This window comes from Haliotis rubra, unplaced genomic scaffold (assembly GCF_003918875.1).
Source record: "Haliotis rubra isolate DU_JTF1 unplaced genomic scaffold, ASM391887v1 Scf1731, whole genome shotgun sequence".
NCBI classification, from domain to species: domain Eukaryota; kingdom Metazoa; phylum Mollusca; class Gastropoda; order Lepetellida; family Haliotidae; genus Haliotis; species Haliotis rubra.
Window position 1 is genome coordinate 41,506 of NW_025765705.1, and position 12,882 is coordinate 54,387.

Consider the following 12,882-nt stretch of genomic DNA (forward strand, 5'->3'; position numbering starts at 1 on the left):
GTAAAACCGAATTCACTCAGTCCCAAATTCTAAGTGATTTTAATATGTACGGGGCACATCATATAACCACAACAGGCTGTTGAGAATTTAATTCAAATCCTTATTTTATAGTTTATGATAATCATTTTTCAACCAGAAGTTTGAACTTTAATGGTTTATTATAGAAATGACTTCTCCCTTGCAAAACTATATAATGATGTCCCCCGCTATGCAGAGCGCGGAGTTTTCATGTAGCCGAGTATCACTCGCCTATGAGCAATTTTGTGTAAAGACACCACGCTTCAGGTATATATTTTTTATTTTATGTCAAGACATAAGCTTAATATGGTAAAGTAACAACAAATTGTGAAAATTAAATGTAAATTAATGTGGTTGTAGTGTTTGTTTTACACAGTGTTCTCAGTTTTCGTGCACTGCGATGTGCGAGGTAAACATTCATGTGAATTTGTAAGCTACATATGAGCGAAGTAGTTGTCATTCATGTCTGAGCGGTGTTTCGTGAGAATTGTTCAATATAATTTGCTAGAATTTTCACAAAGAGTTAATTTTGCATATTTTTGTGGAAGACGTAAAGAGCAGTGATATTGATACACCAGTGTCGGTGTCAAGGTATAATCAGTATTCAGCAATAGATTGGATGCATTGGCTATTTATCTCAAATACATCACATAATTTAATAGTATATAACTTTTTATGTTCATGTTAAATGTGAAGGGATGAGTGTTATTAGCACTATCACAGCTTATTTCAGAACGTACAAGATATTCAGCTATCAACTAAAGCTTGCTGTAAGCAAGTGTGTGATGGGAATAGTTAGAAGATTATTGCACAAATTGTTGAGTTCTCTTTGTCTTACGCACCAAATATTTTACTTTTTGAACTCTCGTACAGCTGCAGTGTCAAGAATCTACAAGAAGTGTCAGTTAAATATGTCCACACCCCATATTCCACCTGGTTTAGCTCCGCACTCGGCAATATTCCAGCTATATTGTGACGGTCTGTGAACAAACACATCTGGAGCTGTGATCGTGGAGGTTTGAACGTATCGTGTTTTGTCTTAAACAGGATAGCAAACGTATAGTGTTGAAAGGGGAAACTTTGACTTTGACCTTGGATGTGATTGTGGTGAATATGTTTTCAATAGCGGTTTAGCGGAAGGGAAATGAGATATATTAATTCCGTTTATATCGATTCTATGTTGATGTGTCATGACTGCTCTGAAGTATAAACCGAACTAAATGCAACCACAAAATTAGGGCTTTTCAATATTTATTGTCAAGGACAGGATTTCCGGCTATGATGTTTAGTGGGTATGTATGCATCTGTTAAGGCAAATGTGTGGGTTTTGTACAGAAGGTCAGGCAACACATAACACACAACAGGCCGGTGATACCAGAACATACTAAACACACATAAATATACCTAAGAAGGCAACTCAGTAAGTCGCCGAACCTGATCAAATGATCAGTTTCAGTGGCATCTCATAATAATAATATGTCACCGAATCTAGCATGGAAATCCCACGGATTTCTACTGAGAGAAGTAAAGGCACACCGCGATGACAGATTAACAGCATTGTCCACTGCATACTTGAAGTACTTATTTGAATTGACAACTCTATAAAATGAGTGCAGAATATATTTACTTACTTTCCTTCTGTTTCTTTCTGCGCCTAAAATAGAAACGAAAAACAAGAGCAACAGTTATCTACAAGATTAATATTGGTAAATGTAAACACCTTAAGGACGCTTCTTTACCAACACCCATGAGCCTCAGATGACTGACATGCATGGGGTTCTGTAAACTAGTTCAGCATTGAAAACGGGTAAATTGCAATACTGCATCAACTTCGACTGCATTATTTGTGACAGGGTAGCTTGCCATCCTCTTAAAACCATGTTACTTGAATCATGTTTGGTGTCCGATGTTGAGACTGAACCACAACATTTTTGCATGTGTACCAAAAATACTCTTTAATAAAATACTGTCTAACTCTCTTTTTGTCATGTAAGGCATTAAACTTAGAAACGTGTCCGGCTGTTCGAACAGCCATGATGATCTATTCCGAACCAAAGGTCTGTCATAACAAATCAGCTATGGATGAAGTGTCATTGCTTGGCCGAATTGGGGATTTTTTTCTATGTGAATAGGAAGTTAATAAACTCTCTAGTTGTTCCTGTCTATCAAGGATGCAAACAAACCATAAGGTAATATTTCTTTAAACTGTTATTTGATTAGTTGTTTACAGTATGCTCAGAATAAAAGTCGATTAACATGAATTTTCATGGTCAGTTGTTTGTGAAACACAATAGTATATGTACATTCATATTGCTATATATGCCTTTCTTGTAAGAATAATAGATAAAAATACTTTTCATCATTATGGACGATCGATCGACTTTTTTCAGTTAATAATTGTCAACTTTACTAAAGGTACAAACGTATTAAGACACATGAGGCATGTGGATTCAAGTGGTTAACTTGTGGAAGAAACCACAGTACACGTACTTTGGCAAAACAAATGATACATCGTTCTGGTATAAAACATATACAATAATATGGCCACTTCTGAATTTGTAGACCCGTGGAGATATCCGTGTTAGGTTGATCATCAGTATCCAATGGGACTAGCGGGATCGGGTGGTCAGGCTCGCTGAATTGCCTGACACATGTTATCGTATCCCAGCTGTGTAGATCTATGTTCACGATGTTTAACATTGGATTGTCTGGTCCATATTAAGAAAGTAAGAATATTTATGGATAACAACTTCTTTATTATATATGATGCGACGTTTCGGTATGGATTCTTATACCGTTGTCAAGCAAGAGTGAAGTACTACAGCACAGACCAGGCTTATATACATGAACAGGGATTAAGTAATAACAACATGTAGGACTGAATGAGGGGGATTAACAATAACAACAAGGCACGGTGGCAATAATGTAGTGACAATAGGAAGCCAATGGTGGTGGATGTAAAAAACAAAATATACATGCTGATGAGATTAATTAACAATGATGGCTGCGGTGCTCTAATCTGTTGTTTTTATGAGATCATTGTATGCAGAAGGGATGAGATATCCCTGGTCTCTGTTGATTGAGGGCTTGTGTCTCCGGATTTGTACTGCTTCTGCAAGTTTCCTTTTGGTGAAGTCCTGGTGGTTTTTGGATAATATGTCCACATTGTCCCAGCACCTATTCGTATCTCCCTCCCCTTCATAGGGAAAACCTCTCACCACATCAGCCGTCTCCTCAAGCGAGAAGCAGGCATCGAAACCTACTTTACCAGCTCTACACCACTAAAAACCCTACTGAAAGCGAATGGCAGGAACACCTCTAAACGACAACATCAACCCAAAGGTGTTGTCTATAAAATCAACTGTGACTGTGGCGAGGCCTATGTAGGCGAAACCTCCCGGCCCATAAATATCCGAATCAAAGAACACTTATCATCTACCACTAAATCTGATAGAAAATCGGCATTATCAGACCACATCATCAACTGCCCCAATCACAACATAATTTGGGACAATGTGGACATATTATCCAAAAACCACCAGGACTTCACCAAAAGGAAACTTGCAGAAGCAGTACAAATCCGGAGACACAAGCTCTCAATCAACAGAGACCAGGGATATCTCATCCCTTCTGCATACAATGATCTCATAAAAACAACAGATTAGAGCACCGCAGCCATCATTGTTAATTAATCTCATCAGCATGTATATTTTGTTTTTTACATCCACCACCATTGGCTTCCTATTGTCACTACATTATTGCCACCGTGCCTTGTTGTTATTGTTAATCCCCCTCATTCAGTCCTACATGTTGTTATTACTTAATCCCTGTTCATGTATATAAGCCTGGTCTGTGCTGTAGTACTTCACTCTTGCTTGACAACGGTATAAGAATCCATACCGAAACGTCGCATCATATATAATAAAGAAGTTGTTATCCATAAATATTCTTACTGTCTTATTAGTCACCAACTTCTAAATGCCAATCAAACAGATCACTGGTCCATATTATTAAGAGTTATTTTCATATGACGTAGCTCGACACAGATTTGTCATTTCAATGAATAAAGGACGATTATTTCAGGCCACTGTCATATAGCTGGAATTCTTCTGAGTATGATGTTAAAAGATAGGCAAGCAATACGAAGCCAAGCTATTCTTTGAGATTTCATGAATTCATTGATCTTTTTACGATAAATACAGTAAGGGCAGAGCCGAAAAGGACAGAGACTGTGGCGATGACCTGGGTTTCAACATGTTTCACTCATGATGTGTTTAGTTTATTGTGGTCACGGTTTATTCACTGTCGCACTGATCTATCGGAGGTAACTCCACATTGTGTATTTCCTTCTTCATAAATCATGTTTAATGAAAACCTAGTGTTCAGGATATTTCCCAATTACTAATTCATTTTCATATCAACTGTCACAAGTGGTGACCCTGAACCGGACGATAACAGCCAAAGGATACTCCCATCAAGGCACACAGATCATTCTTATCCTTGACCAGATAGGCACATCACAATGATTGTTAACTGAAGCGGGATTTTCAGTTCAAGTCTGTATTTTGTCCCGATTAATGGGATCGGCTGGTTCATATGGCTGATGCTGTCACCCTGTGCCTGTTGTGTTGATCGATGTCCATGATATGGATTGTCTGTCTGGCTGTCAATTATTATTACTCGCCCGTGGAAGATAATGTAGTGTACTATTTCTACGGCAATATTGCTCTAGTGTAATATCGCTAGACGTATCATATCATAGTTATGATGTCACACTGCTATAACCTCTATCACAGTGGTATTGAACCTTGCTGAGGGCCATCCCACTGTAGGCAGATTCTATCAATTTATGTTTGAAAGTAACAGACAGAATACTAAAATTGTTAACGTGAAATACCATTTTTAATTAATATCGTATAATAAATATGGTATTACACGATGGTGAATTAATTACAGGCTACTATCATAAAACTGGCATATTGCCAACTGGCGATAAACAGCAAATGAACAAAACAAAGAGTTTGTTAGAACTTACCATATGAAGATAACCACTGCGCCCACAAGGATAAGGATAAGGACAAGTACTGTTACAACAACTGGAATGACGACCTGAGAACTGCTTGTCGGTGCCACACCTGTGGTAACGGTTGTGCTACTGCTATAGGCAGTACCTGCGCAATGATATATAAAAGCATTTATGAGAACTTGAACATACGAAGTCCACAACGCTGAAAAACAGAAGAGACGATAGCGGTTAAGCAGTTCCACACATCTTGGTAACATTTTATACATGACACTCTGAACATTGTACATCTATTAAAATATAATACAGCTTTTGAATTAAGTGTATCAAGATGATATTGGAAATGGATGCAATTTCACATTTGTCGTCGTTTGCATTAGATGTTCAGCTTTCTCTCATCTTATATTAATGTTTTAAACTTTTTTAACCTTGATGCACGGTGGTAATCTCTTTCAAGGTCTCACAGAAGTCGCCGATGTAATTTTCTATGCAGCCCAGAGTGCAGTACCCATTGTGCTGATTACAGGTGAGATCTTTGCAATTTCTGCTGCACGGTTGATCACACCGGTCACCGTACACTCCCGCTTTGCATCCTTCAAAGCATTCTCCAGTTTCTCTGCCACAGAGCACTATGTCATTGGGAAGAGGTTTACAGTCTGGAGAACAGGTCTGCGTACATTTATCCCCATATCTTCCAGGCTCACATACGTCTTCACCTTGTACAGTCAAACCTGAAATACATTATAGGTGATCCAGATTTCAAGTTTAGTCATAGCACAGATCACATACCCTTCAGACACATGCTTTAATATAAGGACAATTATGCCAGAAATCTGAACGTAAACGAATTCGGTGTGAAACCAACAATCAACAAGAAAATGTTTATCAATTTTAAGATTAGCTAACTTCACAAATTAATGCAAAAGAATTGTAACAGTGGCAAAGCAGCTCTGTGGTAGATCGATTTGTTTTTAGTTTTACTATCGTTATTGCACATGCGAGAAATTCTGTTTTGTATTTCCATTTTGTATGTCATAATGATTTAAGGTCGCAGTAACACTTGTTGCCATGCGCACCTATCGTTTTGCCATATGGCATTGGCATTCATTGTGTAAGAATGTTCCAACTTTAATGTATTGTATATAGGGCTACGAGGGGCTATCAAAAAGTTGTGAGCCTAAAATATTTAGAGGGAGAACATCGATACAGTCACCATTTATTTCTCAACATAATCGCCTTGTAATTCGATGCTCTTGGTCCATCTTGTCTGCCAGGCCAGTCGAATCTCCTACCACGGGAGTGCTTCTTCAGATTAGGAAACAGGGTAGTCACTAGGTGCCAGGTATGGAGAATATGATGGGTGGGGTAGGATTTAAATACACATTCTTCGACAGCAGCCAGTGCAACACGACTGGTATGGACTGGAACGTTGTTGTAAAGAAGAAGAACGTCAGGCCTGAGTTTTGTCACGATTGTCTCACTTTCTTCAGTAGGGTACCATAATATCCCCGTGGAAGATAATCTGTGAGGATCACGCCTTCGCGATTCCGAAATGTGGTGACTATAACCTGCCTGGTCGATCTGGATAACTTGAACTTCTTGGTCGAGGCAGACTTGGCATGCTTCCACTCCTTCGATTCCTGCTTGCTCCCAGGGCCATAGTGGTGAATCTACGTCTCATCACAAATAACAAACCTAAAATGAAAATCATCTGGGTTTTGTTTGTATCTTGTTATCTTGGCATTATTTATGGTGATCATCGTGAGCTTAAATTTCGCTGTTGAGCATTCTTGGGACCTATCTTGTGCAAACGTTACACATGTGGATATGTTCATGCAGGATGGTTACAGCTGATCCATATGAGATGTCATTGTCTCCTCTAACGTATAAACCGCTATGCAGCTGGAATATTGCTGAGTGCGGCGTAAAACTAAACTCACTCACTAAAACTCTAACTGATAAATGGAGATTCGACAGTTGCTCATAGTCAGGGTGTGCACCTGGTAAATGTTTCCCGGGCTGGTGCAGGTTGTGGGCCAACCAGGACGCGGGTCATCTTCAAGACCCTCTCTACCGCACTGGAATTCCCTCATCCATCACATGATGGTTGCAGATGAGGGCAAGACCCCCAAAATACTGCTGGCAATCTCTCTTCAATGTGCTTCGCCGGGTGGTTATCGATGACCAAAAACGTTTTTTATGACTGCTCTGTACTCAACCTGATCCATTTCTGCCGTTTCAACAGGGGTACATGTGATTAGATGTGACATGACCGGAAACTACGATTGTGAGAATGACATTAACCAATCTACAATATCATATAGTTATTTTTAACATGCACATATCAGAAGTATTTTAGGCTCAAAACCTTTGAATAGCCCATCGTAGTCAGTGATGGGTATATTTAGACCGTAGTTCTGGATGGTACATTTGGAACTACAACTTTACGGGCTACTCCTCTATATTCTGACACAGACAGTTGTAGATTTGGTCGATTCTCATTTTACATCTCAAGTTACACAAAAACCAGCAACTGTGTGGATATTGCAGTTACGTTAATGTTCCTATTTCAGTCTGCATTGTTATAATCACTGCTTTTGTATACTGGCTTTGGATTTGCACTGCCACTGTAATATATTTGTAGTGATTTGGAATAGGCAGTTCTTTGCTGTTTGTTGGTTCCGTACCGGTTCTTCTGCAGACTGATTTCCATTCGGCTTCTTTTAGTTCCAATGTGGGAATCAACAAGTAACAATGTCTGAAACGTTTTCATTTCTGAACGAGATAATAAAATAAGTAATGAATAAAATGTAAATGAATCTTGTTGGCATAAATATAATCTTTTTTCATTCAAGTAGATTTCGAGTTTTTAATTTTGTGCAAAACTGAGAGAATGTATGTGTATAAATTGAAATGGTTAATTTGGTTTCCTCAAACTGGCAGTCAATCTAACACAAAGTCTTCTTCGTAACAATTGTACCAAGTTGTATTCCTGAACTTGATGATAACGGCCAGAAATATACCTCTTCCAAAACACGCTTCAGTCTCGAGATGCCTGTCGAAACAAACTTGTCATCATGGTAAGTTGAATGATTGATTTGATTGTTTAATGTTTAACACTGCATTCAGCAATACTCCTCCTGACCAGTGGCAATCTCCAGCTAGCGAGCAAAATAAAGGAGATAGGTCTACCAATGTTGCCAGACTTGAAAGTGCGAGACAATATGTCATTTTGGTGCATTTCCATGGTAACAATGATATTTTTTCAGAGAACATCGCAGCTACATATAAAGGAATATATCTTGACTTTGAATAGTGATTTTAACATATTTGAGAATGCACGTGCTGATCCCAGCACTGCTCCACCAAACCATGTAAAGCAATAAGGTCATGGTCAAAGGTCAAGGTCACAGCAATCCTGTTTGTTGCTATTCTTGCTTGAAATTCTATGTATAACATTGCATCTCTCTTAGATGCTAAGTATGGAATAAATACAGCACCATGTATTTGGTATCATGAGGCACTTCAAAGACTCAGCTTTCTGACAATACATTTCAGACGAGTAATTGGTAGGACACGTGCGATTCAGGGCGTTTCCATGGTTATCATGCATTTTTAATTATATCATAGAATGCATTATATCATGCCTTTATGTAACTAAATATTTTGCTTTTCAAGAATGTTTACTGGTGTTCATGATATCCTGATCCATGGGTGATACATTCGTGTGCTTAAACACCTTCAAAGTCAAAGGTCAAGGTCACATTTATCAAGTTTGTAGCAAATGTGAACTAAACTTCAATATTTCCTCATAAATTGTTGGTATGTCAACACAAATGAGACTAATTACATTGATCCAGAGCTCAGAATCACTATTTTACTAAACCTATTGTTTTGGGGGCGTCACCGTGGCAACCAGGACTTTCAATGACATACTCTATGTGAATAAATCAAAGACAATATTATCTCTTTGATTGATCCATATGTTTTAGTGTGTGCTTGTGTAACACACAACTCAAATGTCTACAAACATGGACATGCAAATTGTTTAAATGCTAAGGGCAAGTGAACATACTTGACAAGTTAAAAAACACGTCAAATGTTTAATGCATCATTTCGTATATCGTATAACGTACAAATTGTACTTGTATAAACATTTCACACACAAGTGATTGCAACTTACACCATCTATGCACATGAGGTAATGGAGATATTTGCTAAAATACAACATTTTTCCTTCAACATTTCCTTGAAATCCTGTGGTAACATTATTAATCAATATATTGTAAAATGAGTCCATGGTATGGACAGAGAATGATAAATAAAACACTTTTAAAAAAAAAAGTATTTTGTTCTCATTGACCTTTAACCCCAATTTGTGACCTAATTATGCATTTTTGAGCTTAGCAAACTCCAGATTCGTATTCAGCACGAAGAACTACCCCCGAATATGTGGTTTGCTTGCTTTTACTAAAAAATGCCTCATACATTTATATTTCTGAGAAATTTGACTAGTCTATCTGGTGGTATTAGTTTTCACCTTTACTGATGTTTGTTTTATCCCATTCAGTTCATTATTTGGATTATTATTTGGATTATATGACATCCTGACATCAATCCATGATGATCTGGGTTAGAATTTGTCTTCAATCCATGCCTGTCGTAAGAGGTAACTAACAGGATCACGTGATCAGGCTGGTTGACACATGTCATCGTATCCTAACTGTGTAGATCGAAGCTCACGATGTTGATCACTGGATTGTCTTGTCAAGACACAATTACTCACATATACATCATCAGCGTCATATACCTGTAGCTGGAATATTACTGAGTGCTGCGTTAAACACGAAGCCAGGAAACATCCTGACACCAACGTTACATTTGTATTGAAATTTTATAAAGGATTATTCCATCTGTAAACGGGCCTTCACACTTATTTCGAATTGATAGGAATCAAGGAGAATCAGCCAGAAAATTCGAACCGCATATGGGAAAGAATGTCAAAATAAACACTTTTTTGAAACTTGGTATTAATGCTTTTGGAATACTTAGAACGCACTTTGAACCCGCCTCGAATAATTCTTACTAATTCCAAATATACTAAATCACGAATGCAGCTCGAATGAATCGGAATACAGTAGGTATAATTATAATGCCGTTAGAATACACTAAGAATCCTTAAAATGAATTTCGACTGCAGTAGGAGGCCGGTTCGATTGCTGCATGAATAGCACTTGAATTTCAAATGGAACGTACCTCGAATGCTGTACGAAATTACATAGAATGCATTCAGAACCCCCTTGGAATGACCCCCGAATATGAATAGAATGTTAAAGAATTAAAACAGAATGCAGCTAAAATATTTTACATGTCCTTCAAATGCACTTAGAATGTAACACAAATGTCCGAAATGCATCAAGAATGCTGCCGGAATGTTTTAAGATGGGGTATAAAAACATGTTGAATCTGGACTATTCATCAGTCTCTGCCCAACTCCTATACAGTATGGACCCCCTGGATCATGTTGCGTTGCTCCAGATTGCTGTCGTCCAGCAAGCCCTGATTGAAAGAGATGTGGAGGAGACCAGGCGAAGAAACAGGAGAAGACCCAGGAGATTCCAGACCAGACCATGGCTGACAGAGGAAAGGAGGAGGCTGTATGGACATTACATGGAGGAGCTCCGAGTTGGGGACACGCAGTCATTCTTCAACTACCTTAGTATGGAGTCTCCCATGCTTGATGAGTTGGTGCAGAAATTTGGACCAGGAATATAAAATATATGAGATATATATGCGAAAGGCGCTACCTCCCGACTTCAAGCTAGACATAACATTGAGGTTCCTGGCTTCAGGTGATAGGTACCCCAGCATCATGTACAGCTTCCGCGTGGCAAGGATAACAATCAGCCTTATGATCCCAGAAGTATGTAAGGTCGTTGTGGAGGAATACAAGGATGAGGTTATCATCTGCCCTACCACTCCAGAATAATGGGCACCCATTAAAGGGAGGTATTCAGAAACAGGTGGAATATTCTTCATGCCATAGGAGCTTTAGATGGCAAACATGTGGCCATTAGGAAACCTGCCAAGGGCGGCCCATTGTACCATAACTACAAGGGCTTCTTCCCTGTGGTCCCCATGGCCCTTGTGGATAGAAATTACAAGTTCCTGTGGGTGGATGTTGGTGCTTACGGAAGTATGTCTGATGCTCAGATCTTCAACGAGTGCGAGCTCAAAGATTGCCTTGAGCATGGGATTTCTTGATCCGTCCCCCTTACCCTAAGATGACGAGCGTATGTCATGCTTTATTCTGGAAGATGATGCCTTTGGAATAAGGGGCTTCTTGATGAAATCGTCTGGGCATAGTATATCCAGAGAGTCGAGAGAATCTACAACTACAGGATCACCAGGGGCCGACGGGAAGTAGAAAATGCATTTGACATCATGGCCCAGAGTTGGAAAATCCTCCCCACCACCATGCTGCCAACGTCTTCCATTTTGAAGGACATAATTGAATGCTGTGTCTGCCTGCACAACTTGATGAGGACTCGTTATCCTAATCTCCACATTGGTATGGTGGATGAGGAAGATGAGCAGCACAACGTGGTACCAGGAAGCTGGAGACAACTTGCGCAGCTTGAAGATGTGAATGATATCTGAAGTTTCAATGACAGGCGGCTACGTTTTTATGCGATTCGGCGGTGTTCTGATGATGTCAGGGCTCATTTGAAGATCATTCGGAACGTTCTGACTGTATTCGAGGTGTATTCGATGTACATTCTAGCTGTATTCCAAGTGCAATCGAAATATTCCGATACGTTTGAAGCATATTCCACCTAAATTCCACCAGAAATCGAAATACATTCGAGGCACATTCGGGACATTCTTGCAGGATTTGAAGTGGCTTGCCTTTTCGATTCTCCCTCGAACACGTACAGACTGCTTAGAATGCAGTTAGAATGCAGTAAGAATACAGTTAGAATACTTAGAATGCAGTTGGAATACTAAGAATGCAATTAGAATGCAGTAAGAATACAGTTAGAATACTTAGAATGCAGTTAGAATACTTAGAATGCAATTAGAATGCAGTAAGAATACAGTTAGAATACTTAGAATGCAGTTAGAATACTTAGAATGCAGTTAGAATACTTAGAATGCAGTTAGAATGCAGTAAGAATGCAGTAAGAATACATAGAATGCAGTTAAAATACACTTAGAATGTACCTTGAAAGTTTCGAACATGTTCAAAACATTCGGGCATGTTGCAAGAATTGACACGCATAGTTGGAGTGCATACGAAATGGAGTAAGAAGTTTTAGAATGCAGTTCGAATTTCCAGGAATCTCCAGGAATTTTCATTCTGACGGCATTCCGGCTCATTCCTCCTCAAGTGTGAAGGGGGTATAAAGAATACTCATAACTAAATGATAATGTAGCTGATATATTATACGTTCTGAAGTGTACACAAATGCAAACTATGCACATGAGGTCTTTTTACGTATTATTCATATGTTCATTTCCTTGTGAGGCCAGTTCTGTCTGGTTCTAGAGGGTATCTTTCCACAGACTAGACTGGCTTCCTGATGTATGATAAAAGCTCAATTACACATCTTGGCGTGTGACTAGAAACAAACTTACACCAGTGCTATATATATATACTGCCACTGATGACTTCTCCTGGTACACACACACTGCACTTTTTGAAGTACAGTGCATCAACTAACAAACTCCTAAAACAGCAAATATGTGACAGCAAAGTCTTTTATTACACACTCGACCCTTCAGTCGTCAGGTTTGTATGCATTTATTTTCCACTTTCGCCTTCATCTTCATATTATCTA

At 38.9% G+C, this 12,882-nt stretch overlaps 1 protein-coding gene across 1 annotated transcript in view; it reads right to left on the bottom strand.

The window, feature by feature from the left end:
• Window positions 1-1,206: 1,206 nt before the first annotated feature.
• The window catches only part of LOC124272831 (platelet endothelial aggregation receptor 1-like), a 37,651-nt gene continuing 25,975 nt past the window's right edge, over window positions 1,207-12,882 (bottom strand). The window contains exons 3-6 of the mRNA XM_046708052.1: window positions 5,470-5,772; window positions 5,054-5,189; window positions 1,650-1,672; window positions 1,207-1,217 (exon numbers count right to left, since the gene is read on the bottom strand). Of these exons, the coding sequence (XP_046564008.1) occupies window positions 1,207-1,217; window positions 1,650-1,672; window positions 5,054-5,189; window positions 5,470-5,772 (473 nt within the window). The remainder of the gene's footprint in view (window positions 1,218-1,649; window positions 1,673-5,053; window positions 5,190-5,469; window positions 5,773-12,882) is intronic.